Genomic DNA, 21,904 nt, shown 5'->3' with positions numbered 1-21,904 from the left:
AGTTACACCACTGGTCACAAATATAGTTAGTTTATTGCTACTAGTTAGTTAGTTGCTCAGACGAGCAGGATTTTGCTTCTTATTGTTTTGTCTGAAGATAAGACTGTATTTTATATTGATCATGTGCCTGAAGTCAAAATGTATTTGTTTTCCTGTTTTTTTTCTAAATAAACAGGTTCCCTGCATATTTTGAGTCCCTGTGTATGACTGGTTGGTCCACACCACTGCTTCTACAGAGCTGCACACAGTATGTACATGGTAACATTAAAACCCCCACATTAAATAACATAAACCATACATAATCCTGCCTCTTACAAGTGATGTCAGATGTTCTTACCCTGGTAACTATAGTAAATAAAGATCTGTCTATGGATAGCGACTAGTATGTATATACACATTGTGTATATTTAATGTTACCATGTATGTGCAGTTGATAAAGGCTTGAGGGTGGTTTGAAACGTATATAGAGAAAATGAATTACAGTGTAACATCTCTGCCTGTTCGGGCCTCTGCGCCACCCTCTGCTCGCATGCTGCAGCGCCGGAGGCATGTGCAGCTTGACAATCTGCTTAAGGTTTTTAGTTGCACTGTGTGAACACGGCTCTAGTCCTTAACTGGATTTGCACCACACCCGTCTTCTGCCAAGGTTGCCTCTGTTCATTAAGTGGTTAATCTGTCTTGCCTGTGATTGACAGCTTTTCTTCCTGTCAGGTTCTGGGCGGGTTCTTCCTTCCCTATTTAGTCTTGGCTCACAGTCACACTGGTGCCGGTTATTGCTCTTGCTTTCTGGTATCTCTTGCTGTTATTTACTTGTATGCTAATCTTTGACCTCTGGCTTTCCTACTGACTATTCTCTTGACTCCGATTTGGCACTGCATCGCTCTCTTGTTACCGAACCCTGGCTACCTGACCTCCCTTTGTTGTTGTACGTCTTGTCTGCGTTTTGTGTTTCACGTATTCAGGGAGGGATTGTCCTCGTGGTTGTCACCTAGGATAGGGTCTGGCAATAGGAAGGGAAAGCGGGGGGCTTCAGTTTAGGGCTCACTGTCCCTTGTGCCCCTCCCTCCAGGGTTCACCAGCAGCTTCTGGGGAATTATCATCTGGCTATTCCCTAACAGAATAACCGGCCCAAAACCTACATCCATTGCTTCCCTACAGATAAGCATGGATCCTATCCAGTGCCTTGCAGCAAAGTTGGAGGGATTGACAGGCCTGGTAGCTGAGCTAGCTAAACAGGTTCAGACCCTAACTGAGGCTGCACCATCCCCAGCTGTTTTGGCACCTTATAAGGTCAAGATGCTACTCCCGGACCGTTTTTCAGGGGACCGTGCAAAATTTGAAACTTTCAGGGAGTCTTGTCGCCTGTACTTCCGTGTTAATCCACATGCTACTCAGGCCCAAATGGTGGGAGTGGTTATATCTATTTTACAGGGAGACCCACAAGCTTGGGCCCTTAAACTCCCTGCTGAGGCTGAGGAGTGGGTTGATCTGGAAAAAATTTTTAAGTCCCTGGGCTCTATCTATGCTGAGCCAGACCACATTGCGCTTGCGGAATCGCAACTCCTCACCATGCGGCAGGGAAAACGCTCTGCAGAGGAGTATTGCTCTGAGTTCCGTAAGTACAGTGTAATGGCAGGTTGGTGTGAGTCCGCGCTAAAGGCTCACTTTAAACAAGGGCTATGTGATCGTGTTAAGGAGCTCTGGGTTGGTCACCCAGATCCCCCGACTCTTGAGAAGGCCATGACTTTGGCGGTCCGTATTGACCGCAAGATCCGAGAAAATTTAAAAGAGAGAGTAGGGCCTGTTGCCTCCAAATTTTCTGTCTCTTCCTCTCTCTCCTCTGATAAACCTACCTTTCCTCCTGTCACTTCTGGTGAGGAACCCATGCAACTGGGAGCTGTGGACGCCAGAACACGACGAGAACATCGTCTCAGGAATAACCTGTGCCTGTACTGTGGTTCCTCTGGTCATGTCATCCGAGACTGCACTATCAGACCATGGTCACCTGCGCAAAGACTTCAGTGCCTGAGTGGTAATCGGAAGAACCACTCAGGCAACCAGGTATTTGGTGGGAATAAGATGTTGTTATCTGTGTCTTTGTCCTCTGGGGACAGATCTGTTTCTGGCAAGGCCCTAGTTGACTCTGGGTCTGCAGCAAATTTTATTAAATATTCAGTTGTTGAATCTTTGGGCATTGAGCTTTTGCCACTTGACACACCTATGTCTGTTGCTGGAGCGGATTCTACTCCACTGGCCAGGGGTAAAGTCAGTTTTAAGACCCCCTTGATCTCTTTGCAAGTGGGTTCTTCACATTCAGAGGTCATAAGCCTTTTTGTTATGGAGAATCTCTCTGCTGATGTTATTTTGGGGTTCCCCTGGCTGAAGCTCCATAACCCTATTTTGGATTGGGGTAAAAAGGAGTTGGTAAAGTGGGGAGATCAGTGCTCATCCCACTGTATTGCTTTACATTCTGTTGATTGTGTCAGTGAGGAGAAGGTCTCAGCTACTAAAAGTTGGGAACGCTCCTCTGGTATTAAAACCTGGTGGTATCAGAAGCGCCATGTGAATAAAAAATGTTTGCCTGGTTCTCAAGCATCTGTGGTTCAAGCAGAACCAAAATACAAGGCAGGGAAAACTCAGAATCCCTCTAGAACTGGTTTGTCTGGTGAGGGTCCGGTGGCCCCTCATAAAAGGGGGGGTACTGTAACATCTCTGCCTGTTCGGGCCTCTGCGCCACCCTCTGCTTGCATGCTGCGGCGCCGGAGGCGTGTGCAGTTTGACAATCTGCTTAAGGTTTTTAGTTGCACTGTGTGAACACGGCTCTAGTCCTTAATTGGATTTGCACCACACCCGTCTTCTGCCAAGGTTGCCTCTGTTCATTAAGTGGTTAATCTGTCTTGCCTGTGATTGACAGCCTTTCTTCCTGTCAGGTTCTGGGCGGGTTCTTCCTCCCCTATTTAGTCTTGGCTCACAGTCACGCTGGTGCCGGTTATTGCTCTTGCTTTCTGGTATCGCTTGCTGTTATTTACTTGTATGCTTATCCTTGACCTCTGGCTTTCCTACTGACTATTCTCTTGACTCCGATTTGGCACTGCATCGCTCTTTTGTTACCGAACCTTGGCTACCTGACCTCCCTTTGTTGTTGTACGTCTTGTCTGCGTTTTGTGTTTCACGTATTCAGGGAGGGATTGTCCTCGTGGTTGTCGCCTATTACCTAGGATAGGGCCTGGCAATAGGAAGGGAAAGCGGGGGGCTTCAGTTTAGGGCTCACTGTCCCTTGTGCCCCTCCCTCCAGGGTTCACCAGCAGCTTCTGGGGAATTATCATCTGGCTATTCCCTAACATACAGAGATTACTTTCTACTAAACTATTTGCATATTAATCATAACAAAACCTTGGCTCTCAAAGAAGATTGAGTAGCAAATAGGTTTAGGTTTATTGTATTATGCAATCCATATAAATCGTAACGTTTCGGTTGTTACCGTAACCTTCATTATGCATAACAAAAGATAATCCTTTAATAGTCCCGCCATTATGAAATTCAGTGTGTTACGGCAGCTTCATTAAATGGAAAGATCCTGGTTTTAAGAAGAAATTTCAAATTAGACGTGTGTGTGTGTGAATATAAACTAATGACGACCTTTGGCACACTCCAAGGGGGGGTTTAATTCTGTCACATGGTATTACGACAACTAGACACCAGGTCACTGATAAATGAATTGTAAAACTCAGAGAGCAGTCCTGTGAACTGACATATTTTTGGACTTATGTGTTTATTTGCTTGTACTCCTTCCGTCAATGGTGCATCAAACACTGTATTCCTGTATAAATGTGCTTGCCTTCAGATATTGTATTATACCAGCCTGATGAAGGGACCCGAGCAGTCCCGAAAGCTCACAATATGTCATCATTTTCTGTTAGCTATTAAAAAAAGGTATCAACTACTGAGGACTCCCAGTCTTTACATTTCATATCCACTGGCTAATATGGTACAAAGATAAACTTTTTCTTATACACCTATACTATACTATATATAATGAATGACAACATTTGGAATCCCTATTCCATAATATTTAACCCAAGTTTTTTTTTGTTTTTTTTTGGACCAGACAGAATAGTTGGTCGCCATCAGTGAGGAGAATTCTCTGTTGAATTGGTATAATTTTCATGAGTATAAAGTGTCACCTTTACCACAGATTGTTACAGGGTTATTTCCAAAGAGGAGGCCTCGGGTTGGTGGTAGAACGTTGGCAACCTGACAAAAGCAAGCAAGACAATCCAAATATATCCACCACCTCACTCTTCAATACCTACTGTGTGCTACGATTCTGTGTGTGTGTGTAATGGGGAGCAGGTGATGATATACGCAGTAACTGCACGGAGCCACGGAATAACAATATATAACAGTTTAATAAAGAAAAGAGGGGAGGGGGATGAGAGCAGGAGAGAAGGTAAGAAATAAGTATACCGTAGCTACGCAAAATGTATAACTTCAATATGACAGTGCACACAAAAGATTGTGGTAGTTACCCCTCTAATGTCCTTAGTTAGAAACTGCATGCATTGGCTAGGAGAGGCCTCTCTTAAAGTAAGTCAGTAACAAGGTGCACCTTATTAATCTTCCAGGCAGGGCCTGCTTTGTCTTCCAGCACACAAAGCTGCTTTAATGCTTGACCGAGCTGTATGGCCCCTCACTCTATTCACACTCCAACATACCTCTGTTTACAAGCTGACACAAGGCAGGAATAGTGAAGTCTCTCAGGGTCCTTGTTCAGCAAATTAAAGTCCTTAATGGGCAAAGCAACCTGCAGCATGTCCTCTTAGCACGACATGTGTCCCCCTTCTGCCTGCAGCTTCCTGTATTCACACACTTTTCCTCTCTGGAACATACCATCTTTCTCTGAGCTGTAGGGGGGGGGGGGGGTTCTTTTGTGAATAGATTTGCCCTGCAATTTAGTCTTTCAGCAGTAGATGGCAGCAGAAGATCAGACAAATGACACAGTTATTCCATAAGCCCCTTACATGTGTGTGTATATATATATATATATATATATATACACACACATATTTTTAAACTACAGATCCTCTTAGCTGCTAGACACTGCAGCGAGGTCCACAGGCCCAATGGTGGGCGGCTGTATGTCTGAACTCAATTTGAACTACTGAAAAGACACTGCAGCGTGAAAATCAATGTGAATTACTGCAAAGACACTGCAGCGTGGACTCAATGTGAACTACTGCAAGACACTGCAGCCTGAGCTAAATGTGAACAGTGTGTACTGTGCAACACTACATGTGAACAAGGTGCAACTAAAACCCTGCCAGTTTAGCTTACTGGCCAGGTGCACCAGTACAAGTGAAACACAAACGGCTGCCAAGGGTTAACACTCACCCCAGGCCAGCAAACACACACACACTTACCCCTGCGACAGCTAGGGGCCACCATGGAAGTTTTGAACATTCTCCTGCACACAGCTTGGAGTTACCAGGGGAGTTTGCATGGTCCTGCACACAGCTTGGAGCCATCAAACACCCATGCTCCCGCACACAGCTAGGAGCCATACATGAAGTCAGACAGCGCACACAGGCTATCTCAGAGACCAAGCCTGCTGCAGCTCCACAAGTTGGAACGGCGTCTACCGCTCCTAGCCCTGGTGTAGATCTAACAGTTCAGGGCTTACAGGTCCTACCTAACAGCACCCAGGAGAAGCAGAGAAACCCCACACAGACGCCTAGTCTGACAACCTGCCTGAATACTGGAGCCTATCCCTGACTACTGTCATTCACTCCGTGGACTTTGAGGAAATTTTAGTCAAAGTGCGAGCACCTGGTGGGCGTCGGCTCACACTATTTAAAGGTAAGTCCCCGCCCAATAGGGCAGTGGTGATGACCTCACCGCTCATGCTCAATAGGGGATAAATGGCAATTAGCTTGTGAGCGGCTCCAATAGGTCTGAGCATGCTCAGTAAGGTGAATGCTGGATGGTTAGACTGACCCGCAGGTGGCGCTGTGCGCTATGATAGCAACCTGCGAGACCCAATCCTAACACTGTGCTACAGCTTCATATAGCCTCTTACTTAAACACATTAAGGTCGGGGCACCATATGGCGGAAACGCCGTAGGAAAAAACACAGCATTTTACAGTCACTGTATAGTGGAAGGGATTCTAGCAAATCCCATCCCCGTTGCAGTTTTGTAAGTTGCATCATATCAACTATACCTATAGAAATGCTGGTGGTTTCCTTGTAGGTATGATTGAAGCAGAGGAAACCTTGGTAGAGTTTCTGTGAAAAGCACTACAGGAAAATCTGTGATGCGTTGCCGCCATGGTTTTTTCCCACAACGGGACCTTACATGAGGCCTTAGCCTAAACCAAGACACAACTGAACTGTGATACCACACTCAAAAGTCAACTGGCAGGTAACTACGTGTGAAATTCCCATCCCTGTGCAGAGACCCTCATTAAAGATGTCCATCTTTCCAACTGGAGGTGTCTCAGTAGTGATGAGGTCGGACTGTTGGAGCTAGTAGGGTTTGCCATGCTCCTTCAAACTTATAGGAAACTGTGGATTTACCAGGTAGCATCACAGGTCAAGTGGTCCAATGTCCATATTCAAACACAAGTCTATCCAAAGCCTTTCAGAAAATATATCCAGCTTTTATCATCACCATGATGAGGCTCACTGATAAAAGAAACTGCATACATTTTGTGTGGTAGGTTAGATAGTAATACAGACCGTCAGATATTAGAAAAACACAGATTGTTATACAGTATACATTATGTCTCCTTAATAAGGGGGCAAACCACAATGACTAATTAGCCATTTAGGGCTAGTTCACATGGGGCATGATGGGGCGGATTATGGCGCTGAATCCACATCACAATCTGCCCCCTCACAATAGAGGTCTATGAAGACCACCAGGCTACTTTTTTCTGTGTGTGGTTCTTTGCCGCTCATGGAAAAAAGAAACAAGCTGTCCTTTCTTGAGGTGGACTCCACGGCTGATTCAGCCCCGTTGTCCGCCTCGCGGCAGCACCCTCCGGAGTAGGCCCATTCATTTGAGTGGGAAACCGCAACTGTCGGAAGCCACGATAGTCGTGGCAAGCACATTTTGGCCCGAGAGTGACGCGTTACTCTCAGAGTCAAAATCCGCCCATTCGCTCCCCGTGTGAATGGGGCCTTAGGTCCTCAAGAAGCCTAAATGGATTATTAACAGGCTAAAGCTATTAATGACCTATCCATAGTTCATCAAAATCATGTAAGTGAGGGTCTGATGCCTGACACCCCCATCGGTTAGAAAGTCTGAGACAACAGAGATGCTAAGATTCAGTAGCTGGATACGTATAGTCAAGAGTGGAGGCAGAAGTTGTTGGATACTTTCATAAGCTACCTCTGAGTCTCACAGTCCATTGTGGCAAATCATAGTATAAGGCCCAGTTCAGACATACACAGTAGGGGGCTGTGCAAAAACGGTCTATGGGCCTCTTGTTATTTAAAAGCTATTTTATCAAAAGTGAGGGGTACAGTATGGTACCAGAAATAAGTGAAACGCCTGAGGTTCATTTTGGGAATAGTCGTGTCTAATACTCTGAGGGCTGTTAAATCGATAACATACATAAGACTATGGGTGAATGGATGGTAGCCAGTGGTATCAAACAGCCTGTATGCACTGTATGGTTTTATGCTACTTAAAATTAAAAAAAAAAAAATCATCAGCACTATTACATCTGAGATCGGACCACATTGGAAACTGCTTTGGGCGGATCTTAGACTCCGCCTCCTCCGGCAGAACCAGCATTGATTGGCCGAATGCTGTACACTGGCCAATCAATGCTGGTCAATGCATTCCTATGGGAAAAACTCAGCTCGTGCATATCGCAAGCTGACAGGGATCCCGACGTAATACAGTGACTTGGGCTTGTTAGATGCCCCCAGACATGCTTCCCCTGCTGTCCCAGTTGCATTGCAGAGGTGTTGGCATCATTTCCTGGGGTGTCATAGTGGACTTGGTGACTCTCCTGAGTCGAATGGTGGGATCCCCTGAAACAAAGCATTTTTCACCATAGACTATAATGGGGTTCGATATTCGTTTGAATAGTCGAATATTGAGGGGCTATTCAAAACTAATATCGAATATTTTACTGTTCGCTCATCTCTAATTATTATTATTTATTTTTTTTCATAACTACTTGACCCTTGTGTCCGGCTTTTTCTGGATCAACAAGAGGAAACTTTTTTTTTTTAAGGGACATTCTGTACAGTAAAACATTTTCATTCAGTCTTTTTATATTTCTATGCAACAAATATACATGAAATATTGTTTTTTATAAGAATACAAAAATAGTGAATAATAAGCAGCTCAGGGATCTTATTGTCTAGAACCTCATAATTGTGTAGGGACCATTTCTGAAACCTTATGGGATCAATCAGGACACGGCTATGATAGTATTTAAGACTGAATACTGCCGATATCACGTTTGCTCCAATCTACGAGAGCTTCGAGCATCCTATTACTTTACAGTCATCGACAGATATCTCAACTCAACGGGGCACCGGTTAGGCCCACTGAAGCCGAGCTTCCATCATGTAGTTCACCATACAACTGAAAATCATCGACAACCTACACAATCCGAAGGAAGACAACAAAACCTTGATATTTGACAAATAGAAATATAGAGAGCACAGTAAGTTGTACAGCTCAGCTTTATGACATCCATTGGTTGAAATTGGTGTAAAATTTTATTTAGAATTGTATAACAATTTTCAAATTTAACTCTGGCTCTGGTAAAATCTGTTTCATGATTTAAAAAAAAAAAAAAGAAAAATCAAACAAAAATAATAATAATAATAATAATAATAATAATAATAATAATAATAATAATAATTAATAAATAAATTAAGTAATAGTAATAGTAATAAAATAGAACAGTAAATTAACAAACTAAAAAAATATTTCAAATATTAATAAAATGATTAAATACAATTTACAAAATATAAAAAATAATAATCTGCTCTATGTTTGTCTGGGTGATTAACTGAAAGATTATAGGTTTATCAGAATTGAAATCTGCTCTATTTTTTCCTGTAGCAAAGGCTGAACATCCATGATCAGAAAAAAAAATTTGGGCAATAGCATTTATTATGTTATCACTATTTTTTCATTATTTTATGGCTTGTATAGCATCATCTCATTCTATAGTACGGTAAAACAAGTAACACAAGATAATACATTTACAACACATGAATACAACATTGGCAACATTGATGGAATTTCCGAGAGATGGCCAATAGATTCCACTCCTATACATAGCCAATATGATCACACGTTACATGTATTGTGTGAGCTAAGGTTGAATTTAATAGAACTATGCAGAAAACATAATTTTATATTACAGAGAATAGAGATATTGCTAAGAATAGAGATCGATAGCTATGGAGGACTGTGTGCAGTGAGGCCCTACAGTTTTGTATTAGGAATCTATGGGCTATATCATTCTCCTCTAGTTGCAATGCTCAGGAATAATACTTCGATAATCTGATATCTGATTTTTCAAACTACATTACTACGGTATAATGCTGCAGCCATTAGATTTCACATAATGGAATAAATATCAAGATCTGTGGTTGTTTCTTTCTTATTGACTCTATGGCCCCCATGCATGATGGCGCATAGATTAAGTAAAGTTCTATAGAGCCATAAGGTATATAAATTACAGAGGACCATTCACCACCTCCAGCAACTCTTTACACCCTTCAATAGGCACCACCTCACTGATTTCATTACAGTTGGGATTTTTTTTTCTCTAGCCCTACCATTCCTGAGCAATCAGTGTTGTTTAGAGATGAGCGAGTAGTACTCGATCGAGTAGGTATTCGATCGAATACTACGATATTTGAAATACTCGTACTCGATCAAGTACCACTCGCTATTCAAATGGAAAAGTTTGATGCAGAACCAGCATTGATTGGCCGAATGCTATACAGTCGGCCAATCAATGCTGGTTCTTCTCCTACCTTTAGAAGTCTTCTCCGTGCAGCTTCCCCGGGGCATCTTCCGGCTCTGAATTCACTCTGCCAGGCATCGGGCCTGGGCAGAGCCAACTGCGCATGCCCACTTGTAGTGCGGACATGCGCAGTCGGCTCTGCCCAGGCTCGATGCCTGGCAGAGTGAATTCAGAGCCAGAAGACGCCGCGGGGACACTGCACAGAGAAGACTTCTCGGTGGATCCAGCCCGACCCTCACTCGTTGACTTGGTAAGTATAATTTGATCAAACGTTGCCTACCCCTGAAACGAGCATTTTCCCCCATAGACTATAATGGGGTTCGATATTCGATTCGAGTAGTCGAATATTGAGGGGCTACTCGAAACAAATATCGAATCTCGAACATTTTACTGTTCGCTCATCTCTAGTGTTGTTGTTTTCAGTATTCAAAATTTTTCATTAGACTCCCCATTAACATATGGCCAGTCTCAGACAATATGCTCCAGCCCAGAACCAACCACTTGATAGTATAGAGCCCAAGTAGCATATTGGAGGCTTTAATTATCTGCACTGATTGGGAACAATGGTTCTCTAACATTGGTTAGAGAAAAAATTCCAACTGTGCCAGAGTTAGAATTGGTGAATCAATTTAACAAATGACGGTGCCAAAGTATTATATGCGTTGTTCTCTAGAAGCAATGCTTGCATCGTGGAATGTATCTTCAACACAGCATCTGTATGTGGAATATGGCACAATCTGTTTTACTTATACTATATTTTATGAGAAATCTCTATTCTTGGCCAAAAAGCATCATACACGTTGGCTGTCTCCCTTCATAGAGTTAAAACGAGGTGCCCAAAACTGGTAGGAATACTCATTACGCTGTTTTATGACTTATTATTCTCTGTGGCGATGGAAAGTACAAGTAGGGGGATCTGGTGCCCCATGATTATATTCCCATCTGTCTTAAGTCTATGACATATCTGATTGATGGGCTCTACAAGTAGAACAGTAATCACTCAACCATTGTAAGATGGAAATTTTACCAAAATTTTATTGATCACAGTCCATTTTGACATAACAGTTTTGGATATTTGTCTTCATGGTCTTGCTTTTGTTTCATTTTTTCCGACAGCTCGGTGGTGATAAGTATTATGGAGAACAAGACAACCGCTACTAGATTTATTCTCATCGGACTTTCCACCAACCCTTATCTGCAGATCTTTTACTTTATACTCTTCTTGATAATGTACCTAATCACTGTAATAGGGAATATGCTCATCATTGTGGTGGTGAGGATAGACGCAAAGCTTCACACCCCTATGTACTTTTTCCTGAGTAACCTGTCCTTCATCGATCTCTGTTTCTCATCCACCATTGTGCCTAAACTTCTAATAAACACGTTGTCTGAAGACAAGAGTATCTCCTTCTTGGGATGTGCAACTCAAATGTATTTTCACCTATCTTTGGGTGGAACAGAATGTGTTATTTTGTCGATCATGGCCTATGATAGATATGTGGCCATTTGTAACCCTTTACGCTATAACTCTATTATGAGCACACAGATCTGTATTCAGTTGGCTGTTGGAACTTGGTGTGCCATTTTTCTAAATTCGTCTTCTCACGCCTTCTTCACTTTCCATTTGCCATTCTGTAGGTCCAAACATGTTGACCATTATTTCTGTGAGATGCCGCCTCTTTTCCGACTGTCTTGTAAAGACACTTTAATGAATGAAATAGCAGTATACGTCTCCGGGGGACTAGTCGCTCTCCTGGCATTTGCACTGACACTGTTGTCCTATGTCCAAATCATCACCACCGTCTTGAAGATCCGATCAACCAAAGGGAGGCATAAGGCTTTTTCGACTTGTGGCTCCCACCTTGCAGTGGTCTCCCTCTATTATGGTGCCATTATTTTTATGTATATGCGCCCTCGAAATAGTTATTCACCTGAGAAAGACCGGGCAGTGTCCATCCTGTATACCGTGGTAACGCCAATGGTGAACCCCATCATCTACAGCATTAGAAACAAGGAAGTTAAAGGATGTCTGAAGAAGTTGTTTAAACCAAAGGTCAATTCCTAATTTCTATCTGAGTGCCAAAACTCATCTTAAAAATGTAACAATTATTTTTGTTGAACAAAATTATTTATTACACTTGTTATTGTCTTTGATGGTGAGTCTTTACTGTTTGGCAAAGGTCAACCATTGTAGTATTACACACAATACAACAAGAAGCCTGCTAGACATCTTAGGGCCTGTGCACACGATGTAACACGGTGTTGATTCTGAGTCAGAATCAAGCGCTGCAAAACAGAATCCCATTGAGTTCAATGGGTTCCATCTTACGCTCTACACATTGAAATCAATGGGAGGCTTTTTAACCCATTGATTTCAATGTGTTACGCGCGTAAGACGGAATCCATTGAAGTCAATGGGATTCTGTTTTGCAGCACTTGATTCTGACACGAGTGTACGTGTCAGAATCAATGCCAAGTTACATCATGTGCACAGGCCCCTAGAGTAAAAGCTTTGCCAATTTTTAATATTTTCCAATTATTATCCATTTGTGTAATAAGTTACCCCTGGGCCCATCGTACTATTTAGAGAGGGCAAAAGACGTGCTATGACTACATTTAAGCTGAGTTCAGACAAGGTTTTTTGGTCAGGATTTTGATGCAGAATCCGTGTCAAAATCCTGACCAAAAAAAACATCTTCTATTTAATTCAATGGGTGACGGTCATTTCTCTTTGGGAACATTTATTTTTGGGAATAAACCCCTCACGGAAAAAGAAGCGACATGCCCCTTCTTCAGGCAGATTCCGCGGCCAGTTCAGCTGCGAACGTACCGCCTGAAGACACTCCCTCCCGTATAGAGACAATCATTTGGGCTACCGTTTTTTTTTGGTCTGGAATCTTAGGCAGCCTCCGCGTCAAATTCCAGGCAAAAAAACTCTGCCTGAACTCAACCTAAGTGTTCCCATATACCGACTTCATAAACAAACCTTTGCCATGTGCATGAGGCCTTTAAAATTATTTGGCTAACATATTAATTATCTTGTGAGGATCCATGAATGCAGAGTTTTTTGGTGTGGATTTCGGCGCTGAATCCATGTCAGAATCCACGTGGAAAAAACTCCTCCGCATAGACTTCTATGGGTTCCGCTAACTTTTTTTCCGCTTGGAAAAAAAAAAGCTTCCTTCAGGTGGATTCCATCTGCAAAAACCTGCGCAGTCAATGGGAGGCAGAAAATCTACGTGGAATTGGCAAATTTTGGAATTGGCAAAGGATTTTTCCCTCGCCATAAAGCTCCATGTGCATGGACCCTTAGATGTAAGAAAGTAAGTAAAAAATCAGCTTTGCTTCAGTTTGGCAAGTCAAGTAGAATAGACCTCCAGTATACCTAGGATGCCAATAACCTTTAGTATGTGGCAATGTTATTTTTGAGGTTCTATTTGTCCATGTAACTACTTTCTAGTTTCACATAATGAATATTTTATATCTAGACTACAAATAACTAACTTTTTTTGAAATTCTCATTTAGACTAAGGCTCCACGTTGCAAAAACACAGCTTTTTTGTTGCAGATTTTCTTGTGTTTTTTGAGCCAAAGCCAAGAATGGCTACAAAAGGAATAGGAACTATATATAATGGTCTTCTATTTCTATCTTCTGCTCAATCCACTCATGACTTTGGCTCAAAAAATCAGAGAAAAATCTGCAACAACAAAAAAAAGCTGTGTTTTCACAATGTGGGGCCTCTGCCTTAGGCTAAGGCCCCACGTTGCGGAAACGCAGCTTCTTTTGTTGCAGATTTAGCTGCGTTTTCTTGAGCCAAAACTAGGAGTGGTTACAAAATGACTGGGAAATATATAGAAGTTCTTACACTTCTCCCTTCTGCTCAAGCCACTCCTGGCTTTGGTTCAAAAAACCGCAACAAAATCTGAAACAAAAAAAGTTGTGTTTCCACAATGTGGGGCTTCAGCCTTAAAGAGGTTTCCTAAATTCCTTAAACATCTGGCCAACTATCAATTATATTAATATACTAATATTCTCAACCATCACTCCTCATAATCTTTCTTGTAAGTGATTGCCACAACGATATCTTTATTTACCCAGTAGTCTCAGCAGCAAAACCAGTGAGACTAGTGACTGGTTTTACAAGTGATATAATAGATAGAGATATAGCATATATAGGATGAGGTGGCACTACTTGAATAGGCAATAGCCAAAGGTAGGGACGATGTAATACGCAGTATATGGGTGGAGCTCAGTGAAAAAAGTCCAAGTAACATCAAAAAAGTAGAAAAACTCGGCACTCACCCTTAAATTTGCGTTAAAAAGTCCAACTTTTATTGTAGATATCCAGATAAAAACATTGGTGGGAGGAGGCATGCTACATGAGGAAGAGCGACAGCTGTTTCGTGCTGTTTGGCACTTTATCAAGCTCTGCATCAGAGCTTAGGACAGGTCATCAATACGGTTGAGCGATTGGGATCGGGAAAGATCGGACCCGATCGGTGATCAAGCAAATTTCACGATCACGATCAGCTGGAAAATGATTGGAAATTGGATTTTGAAATTTCATGATCGGCTCAACCCTAAAAGTGACTTTTCCCATAGAGAAGCATTGACTAGGGTTGAGCAATCGGGAAAGTTCGGATACCGATCGGCGATCGAGCAAATTTCACAATCGTAATCGGCTGGAAAATGACCGGAAATCGGAATCTAAATTCAATCCTGAAATCTCAAGATCGGCTCAACCCTAGTCATCAATAAAAAAATTGATGAGGGTCAAACACGTACGCCCTTGGCCTATCACCTGTTAGAAGAGGCCTCAGGGTTTGCTGAGTTCTGCCGCCAGTAATTGTCAAGCACTGCACAGCACAATGGAACTGGACCCAAAGTATCAGGGAGTATCATTGCCAACAAACAGCTGATCTGCAGAAGCCATAGGTGTGGGGGCCCCCACAGTCCCAGAAATCCTTAAGGATCAGGAACAGTCACTTACAGTTAGGGCCAGAAATATTTGGACAGTGACACAAGTTTTGTTATTTTAGCTGTTTACTAAAACATGTTCAGAAATACAATTATATATACAATATGGGCTGAAAGTGCACACTCCCAGCTGCAATATGAGAGTTTCCACATCCAAATCGGAGAAAGGGTTTAGGAATCATAGCTCTGTAATGCATAGCCTCCTCTTTTTCAAGGGACCAAAAGTAATTGGACAATGGACTCTAAGGGCTGCAATTAACTCTGAAGGCATCTCCCTCATAAACCTGTAATCAATGAAGTAGTTAAAAGGTCTGGGGTTGATTCCAGGTGTGTGGTTTTGCATTTGGAAGCTGTTGCTGTGACCAGACAACATGCGGTCAAAGAACTCTCAATTGAGGTGAAGCAGAACATCCTGAGGCTGAAAAAAAAAGAAAAAATCCATCAGAGAGATAGCAGACATGCTTGGAGTAGCAAAATCAACAGTCGGGTACATTCTAAGAAAAAAGGAATTGACTGGTGAGCTTGGGAACTCAAAAAGGCCTGGGCGTCCACGGATGACAACAGTGGTGGATGATCGCCGCATACTTTATTTGGTCAAGAAGAACCTGTTCACAACATCAACTGAAGTCCAGAACACTCTCAGTGAAGTAGGTGTATCTGTCTCTAAGTCAACAGTAAAGAGAAGACTCCATGAAAGTAAATACAAAGGGTTCACATCTAGATGCAAACCATTCATCAATTCCAAAAATAGACAGGCCAGAGTTAAATTTGCTGAAAAACACCTCAAGAAGCCAGCTCAGTTCTGGAAAAGTATTCTATGGACAGATGAGACAAAGATCAACCTGTACCAGAATGATGGGAAGAAAAAAGTTTGGAGAAGAAAGGGAACGGCACATGATCCAAGGCACACCACATCCTTTGTAAAACATGGTGGAGGCAACGTGATGGCATGGACATGCATGGCTTTCAGTGGCACTGGGTCACTTGTGTTTATTGATGACATAACAGCAGACAAGAGTAGCCGGATGAATTCTGAAGTGTACCGGGATATACTTTCAGCCCAGATTCAGCCAAATGCTGCCAAGTTGATCGGACGGCGCTTCATAGTACAGATGGACAATGACCCCAAGCATACAGCCAAAGCTACCCAGGAGTTCATGAGTGCAAAAAAGTGGAACATTCTGCAATGGCCAAGTCAATCACCAGATCTTAACCCAATTGAGCATGCATTTCACTTGCTCAAATCCAGACTTAAGGCGGAAAGACCCACAAACAAGAAAGACCTGAAGGCTGCGGCTGTAAAGGCCTGGCAAAGCATTAAGAAGGAGGAAACCCAGCGTTTGGTGATGTCCATGGGTTCCAGACTTAAGGCAGTGATTGCCTCCAAAGGATTCGCAACAAAATATTGAAAATAAAAATATTTTGTTTGGGTTATGTTTATTTGTCCAATTACTTTTGAGCTCCTAAAATGTGGAGTGTTTGTAAAGAAATGTGTACAATTCCTACATTTTCTATCAGATATTTTTGTTCAACCCTTCAAATTAAACGTTACAATTAGAGATGAGCGAACACTAAAATGTTCGAGGTTCGAAATTCGATTCGAACAGCCGCTCAATGTTCGTGTGTTCGAACGGGTTTCGAACCCCATTATAGTCTATGGGGAACAGATACTCGTTAAGGGGGAAACCCAAATCCGTGTCTGGAGGGTCACCAAGTCCACTATGACACCCCAGGAAATGATGCCAACACCTCTGGAATGACACTGGGACAGCAGGGGAAGCATGTCTGGGGGCATCTAACACACCAAAGACCCTCTATTACCCCAACATCACAGCCTAACAACTACACACTTTACACACTCAATACCACCTCTCTGACAGTAGGAAAACACCTTGAAACATGTGTATTTGGCACTTGCAGTGAGGAGAGCTTGTCACCAGCAGTGAATTTGGCCCTTGTAGTAAGTTGAGGTTGGCACCAACATTTGTTTTGAAAATCAGGGTGGATTGAGCCTCTAACCAGCAGAGTTTGGGCAAATTCATGGTGGAGGGAGCCTCTAAAAACCCCAGTTTGGACCAATTCATGGTGGAGGGAGCCTCTAACCAGCCCAGTTTGGGCAAATTCATGGTGGAGGGAGCCTCTAAAAAACCCAGTTTGGACCAATTCATGGTGGAGGGAGCCTCTAACCAGCCCAGTTTGGGCAAATTCATGGTGGAGGGAGCCTCTAACCAGCCCAGTTTGGACCAATTAATGGTGGAGGGAGCCTCTAACCAGCCCAGTTTGGACCAATTAATGGTGGAGGGAGCCTCTAACCACCCCAGTTTGGACCAATTCATGGTGGAGGGAGCCTCTAAACAGCCCAGTTTGGGCAAATTCATGGTGGAGGGAGCCTCTACAAAACCCAGTTTGGACCAATTCATGGTGGAGGGAGCCTCTAACCAGCCCAGTTTGGACCAATTAATGGTGGAGGGAGCCTCTAAACAGCCAAGTTTGGACCAATTCATGGTGGAGGGAGCCTCTAAAAACCCCAGTTTGGACCAATTCATGGTGGAGGGAGCCTCTAACCAGCCCAGTTTGGGCAAATTCATGGTGGAGGGAGCCTCTAAACAGCCCAGTTTGGGCAAATTCATGGTGGAGGGAGCCTCTAACCAGCCCAGTTTGGACCAATTAATGGTGGAGGGAGCCTCTAACCAGCCCAGTTTGGACCAATTAATGGTGGAGGGAGCCTCTAACCAGCCCAGTTTGGACCAATTAATGGTGGAGGGAGCCTCTAACCACCCCAGTTTGGACCAATTCATGGTGGAGGGAGCCTCTAACCAGCCCAGTTTGGACCAATTCATGGTGGAGGGAGCCTCTAAAAAACCCAGTTTGGACCAATTCATGGTGGAGGGAGCCTCTAAACAGCCCAGTTTGGGCAAATTCATGGTGGAGGGAGCCTCTAAACAGCCCAGTTTGGGCAAATTCATGGTGGAGGGAGCCTCTAACCAGCCCAGTTTGGACCAATTAATGGTGGAGGGAGCCTCTAACCAGCCCAGTTTGGACCAATTAATGGTGGAGGGAGCCTCTAACCACCCCAGTTTGGACCAATTCATGGTGGAGGGAGCCTCTAAACAGCCAAGTTTGGACCAATTCATGGTGGAGGGAGCCTCTAAAAACCCCAGTTTGGACCAATTCATGGTGGAGGGAGCCTCTAACCAGCCCAGTTTGGGCAAATTCATGGTGGAGGGAGCCTCTAAACAGCCCAGTTTGGGCAAATTCATGGTGGAGGGAGCCTCTAAAAAACCCAGTTTGGACCAATTCATGGTGGAGGGAGCCTCTAAACAGCCAAGTTTGGACCAATTCATGGTGGAGGGAGCCTCTAAACAGCCAAGTTTGGACCAATTCATGGTGAAGGGAGCCTCTAAAAACCCGTTTGGACCAATTCATGGTGGAGGGAGCCTCTAACCAGCCCAGTTTGGGCAAATTCATGGTGGAGGGAGCCTCTAAACAGCCCAGTTTGGGCAAATTCATGGTGGAGGGAGCCTCTAACCAGCCCAGTTTGGACCAATTAATGGTGGAGGGAGCCTCTAACCAGCCCAGTTTGGACCAATTAATGGTGGAGGGAGCCTCTAACCAGCCCAGTTTGGACCAATTAATGGTGGAGGGAGCCTCTAACCACCCCAGTTTGGACCAATTCATGGTGGAGGGAGCCTCTAACCAGCCCAGTTTGGGCAAATTCATGGTGGAGGGAGCCTCTAACCAGCCCAGTTTGGACCAATTAATGGTGGAGGGAGCCTCTAACCAGCCCAGTTTGGACCAATTAATGGTGGAGGGAGCCTCTAACCACCCCAGTTTGGACCAATTCATGGTGGAGGGAGCCTCTAAACAGCCAAGTTTGGACCAATTCATGGTGGAGGGAGCCTCTAAAAACCCCAGTTTGGACCAATTCATGGTGGAGGGAGCCTCTAACCAGCCCAGTTTGGGCAAATTCATGGTGGAGGGAGCCTCTAACCAGCCCAGTTTGGACCAATTAATGGTGGAGGGAGCCTCTAACCAGCCCAGTTTGGGCAAATTCATGGTGGAGGGAGCCTCTAACCAGCCCAGTTTGGACCAATTAATGGTGGAGGGAGCCTCTAACCAGCCCAGTTTGGACCAATTAATGGTGGAGGGAGCCTCTAACCACCCCAGTTTGGACCAATTCATGGTGGAGGGAGCCTCTAAACAGCCAAGTTTGGACCAATTCATGGTGGAGGGAGCCTCTAAAAACCCCAGTTTGGACCAATTCATGGTGGAGGGAGCCTCTAACCAGCCCAGTTTGGGCAAATTCATGGTGGAGGGAGCCTCTAACCAGCCCAATTTGGGCAAATTCATGGTGGAGGGAGCCTCTAAACAGCCCAGTTTGGGCAAATTCATGGTGGAGGGAGCCTCTAACCAGCCCAGTTTGGACCAATTAATGGTGGAGGGAGCCTCTAACCAGCCCAGTTTGGACCAATTAATGGTGGAGGGAGCCTCTAACCAGCCCAGTTTGGACCAATTAATGGTGGAGGGAGCCTCTAACCACCCCAGTTTGGACCAATTCATGGTGGAGGGAGCCTCTAACCAGCCCAGTTTGGGCAAATTCATGGTGGAGGGAGCCTCTAACCAGCCCAGTTTGGACCAATTAATGGTGGAGGGAGCCTCTAACCAGCCCAGTTTGGACCAATTAATGGTGGAGGGAGCCTCTAACCACCCCAGTTTGGACCAATTCATGGTGGAGGGAGCCTCTAAACAGCCAAGTTTGGACCAATTCATGGTGGAGGGAGCCTCTAAAAAACCCCAGTTTGGACCAATTCATGGTGGAGGGAGCCTCTAACCAGCCCAGTTTGGGCAAATTCATGGTGGAGGGAGCCTCTAAACAGCCCAGTTTGGGCAAATTCATGGTGGAGGGAGCCTCTAACCAGCCCAGTTTGGACCAATTAATGGTGGAGGGAGCCTCTAACCAGCCCAGTTTGGACCAATTAATGGTGGAGGGAGCCTCTAACCACCCCAGTTTGGACCAATTCATGGTGGAGGGAGCCTCTAACCAGCCCAGTTTGGACCAATTCATGGTGGAGGGAGCCTCTAAAAAACCCAGTTTGGACCAATTCATGGTGGAGGGAGCCTCTAAACATCCCAGTTTGGGCAAATTCATGGTGGAGGGAGCCTCTAAACAGCCCAGTTTGGGCAAATTCATGGTGGAGGGAGCCTCTAACCAGCCCAGTTTGGACCAATTAATGGTGGAGGGAGCCTCTAACCAGCCCAGTTTGGACCAATTAATGGTGGAGGGAGCCTCTAACCACCCCAGTTTGGACCAATTCATGGTGGAGGGAGCCTCTAAACAGCCAAGTTTGGACCAATTCATGGTGGAGGGAGCCTCTAAAAACCCCAGTTTGGACCAATTCATGGTGGAGGGAGCCTCTAACCAGCCCAGTTTGGGCAAATTCATGGTGGAGGGAGCCTCTAAACAGCCCAGTTTGGGCAAATTCATGGTGGAGGGAGCCTCTAAAAAACCCAGTTTGGACCAATTCATGGTGGAGGGAGCCTCTAAACAGCCAAGTTTGGACCAATTCATGGTGAAGGGAGCCTCTAAAAACCCGTTTGGACCAATTCATGGTGGAGGGAGCCTCTAACCAGCCCAGTTTGGACCAATTAATGGTGGAGGGAGCCTCTAACCAGCCCAGTTTGGACCAATTAATGGTGGAGGGAGCCTCTAACCACCCCAGTTTGGACCAATTCATGGTGGAGGGAGCCTCTAAACAGCCAAGTTTGGACCAATTCATGGTGGAGGGAGCCTCTAAAAACCCCAGTTTGGACCAATTCATGGTGGAGGGAGCCTCTAACCAGCCCAGTTTGGGCAAATTCATGGTGGAGGGAGCCTCTAACCAGCCCAATTTGGACCAATTAATGGTGGAGGGAGCCTCTAACCAGCCCAGTTTGGACCAATTAATGGTGGAGGGAGCCTCTAACCACCCCAGTTTGGACCAATTCATGGTGGAGGGAGCCTCTAAACAGCCAAGTTTGGACCAATTCATGGTGAAGGGAGCCTCTAAAAACCCGTTTGGACCAATTCATGGTGGAGGGAGCCTCTAACCAGCCCAGTTTGGACCAATTAATGGTGGAGGGAGCCTCTAACCACCCCAGTTTGGACCAATTCATGGTGGAGGGAGCCTCTAACCAGCCCAGTTTGGACCAATTCATGGTGGAGGGAGCCTCTAAAAAACCCAGTTTGGATTAATTCATGGTGGAGGGAGCCTCTAAACAGCCCAGTTTGGGCAAATTCATGGTGGAGGGAGCCTCTAAACAGCCCAGTTTGGGCAAATTCATGGTGGAGGGAGCCTCTAACCAGCCCAGTTTGGACCAATTCATGGTGGAGGGAGCCTCTAACCAGCCCAGTTTGGACCAATTAATGGTGGAGGGAGCCTCTAACCAGCCCAGTTTGGACCAATTAATGGTGGAGGGAGCCTCTAAACAGCCAAGTTTGGACCAATTCATGGTGGAGGGAGCCTCTAAAAACCCCAGTTTGGACCAATTCATGGTGGAGGGAGCCTCTAACCAGCCCAGTTTGGACCAATTAATGGTGGAGGGAGCCTCTAACCAGCCCAGTTTGGACCAATTAATGGTGGAGGGAGCCTCTAACCAGCCCAGTTTGGACCAATTAATGGTGGAGGGAGCCTCTAACCACCCCAGTTTGGACCAATTCATGGTGGAGGGAGCCTCTAACCAGCCCAGTTTGGGCAAATTCATGGTGGAGGGAGCCTCTAACCAGCCCAGTTTGGGCAAATTCATGGTGGAGGGAGCCTCTAACCAGCCCAGTTTGGGCAAATTCATGGTGGAGGGAGCCTCTAACCAGCCCAGTTTGGACCAATTCATGGTGGAGGGAGCCTCTAAACAGCCAAGTTTGGACCAATTCATGGTGGAGGGAGC

At 44.7% G+C, this 21,904-nt stretch overlaps 1 protein-coding gene across 1 annotated transcript; it reads left to right on the top strand.

Moving 5' to 3' along the window:
- Positions 1 to 11,140: 11,140 nt before the first annotated feature.
- LOC142214586 (olfactory receptor-like protein OLF3) lies at positions 11,141 to 12,070 on the top strand. The gene has a single exon (XM_075283529.1). It carries the CDS (start codon positions 11,141 to 11,143, stop codon positions 12,068 to 12,070), a length of 930 nt encoding a protein of 309 aa, XP_075139630.1.
- Positions 12,071 to 21,904: the final 9,834 nt, after the last annotated feature.

The sequence above is a fragment of the Leptodactylus fuscus genome, chromosome 7 (genome assembly GCF_031893055.1).
Source record: "Leptodactylus fuscus isolate aLepFus1 chromosome 7, aLepFus1.hap2, whole genome shotgun sequence".
NCBI classification, from domain to species: domain Eukaryota; kingdom Metazoa; phylum Chordata; class Amphibia; order Anura; family Leptodactylidae; genus Leptodactylus; species Leptodactylus fuscus.
The sequence above is the reverse complement of the archived record's forward strand: the minus strand, read 5'-3'. Positions and strand labels throughout refer to the sequence as shown.

Bases quoted from the DNA above. Each gene is read 5' to 3' on its own strand.
- LOC142214586 (XM_075283529.1), top strand. From the start codon at position 11,141: ATGGAGAACAAGACAACCGCTACTAGATTTATTCTCATCGGACTTTCC.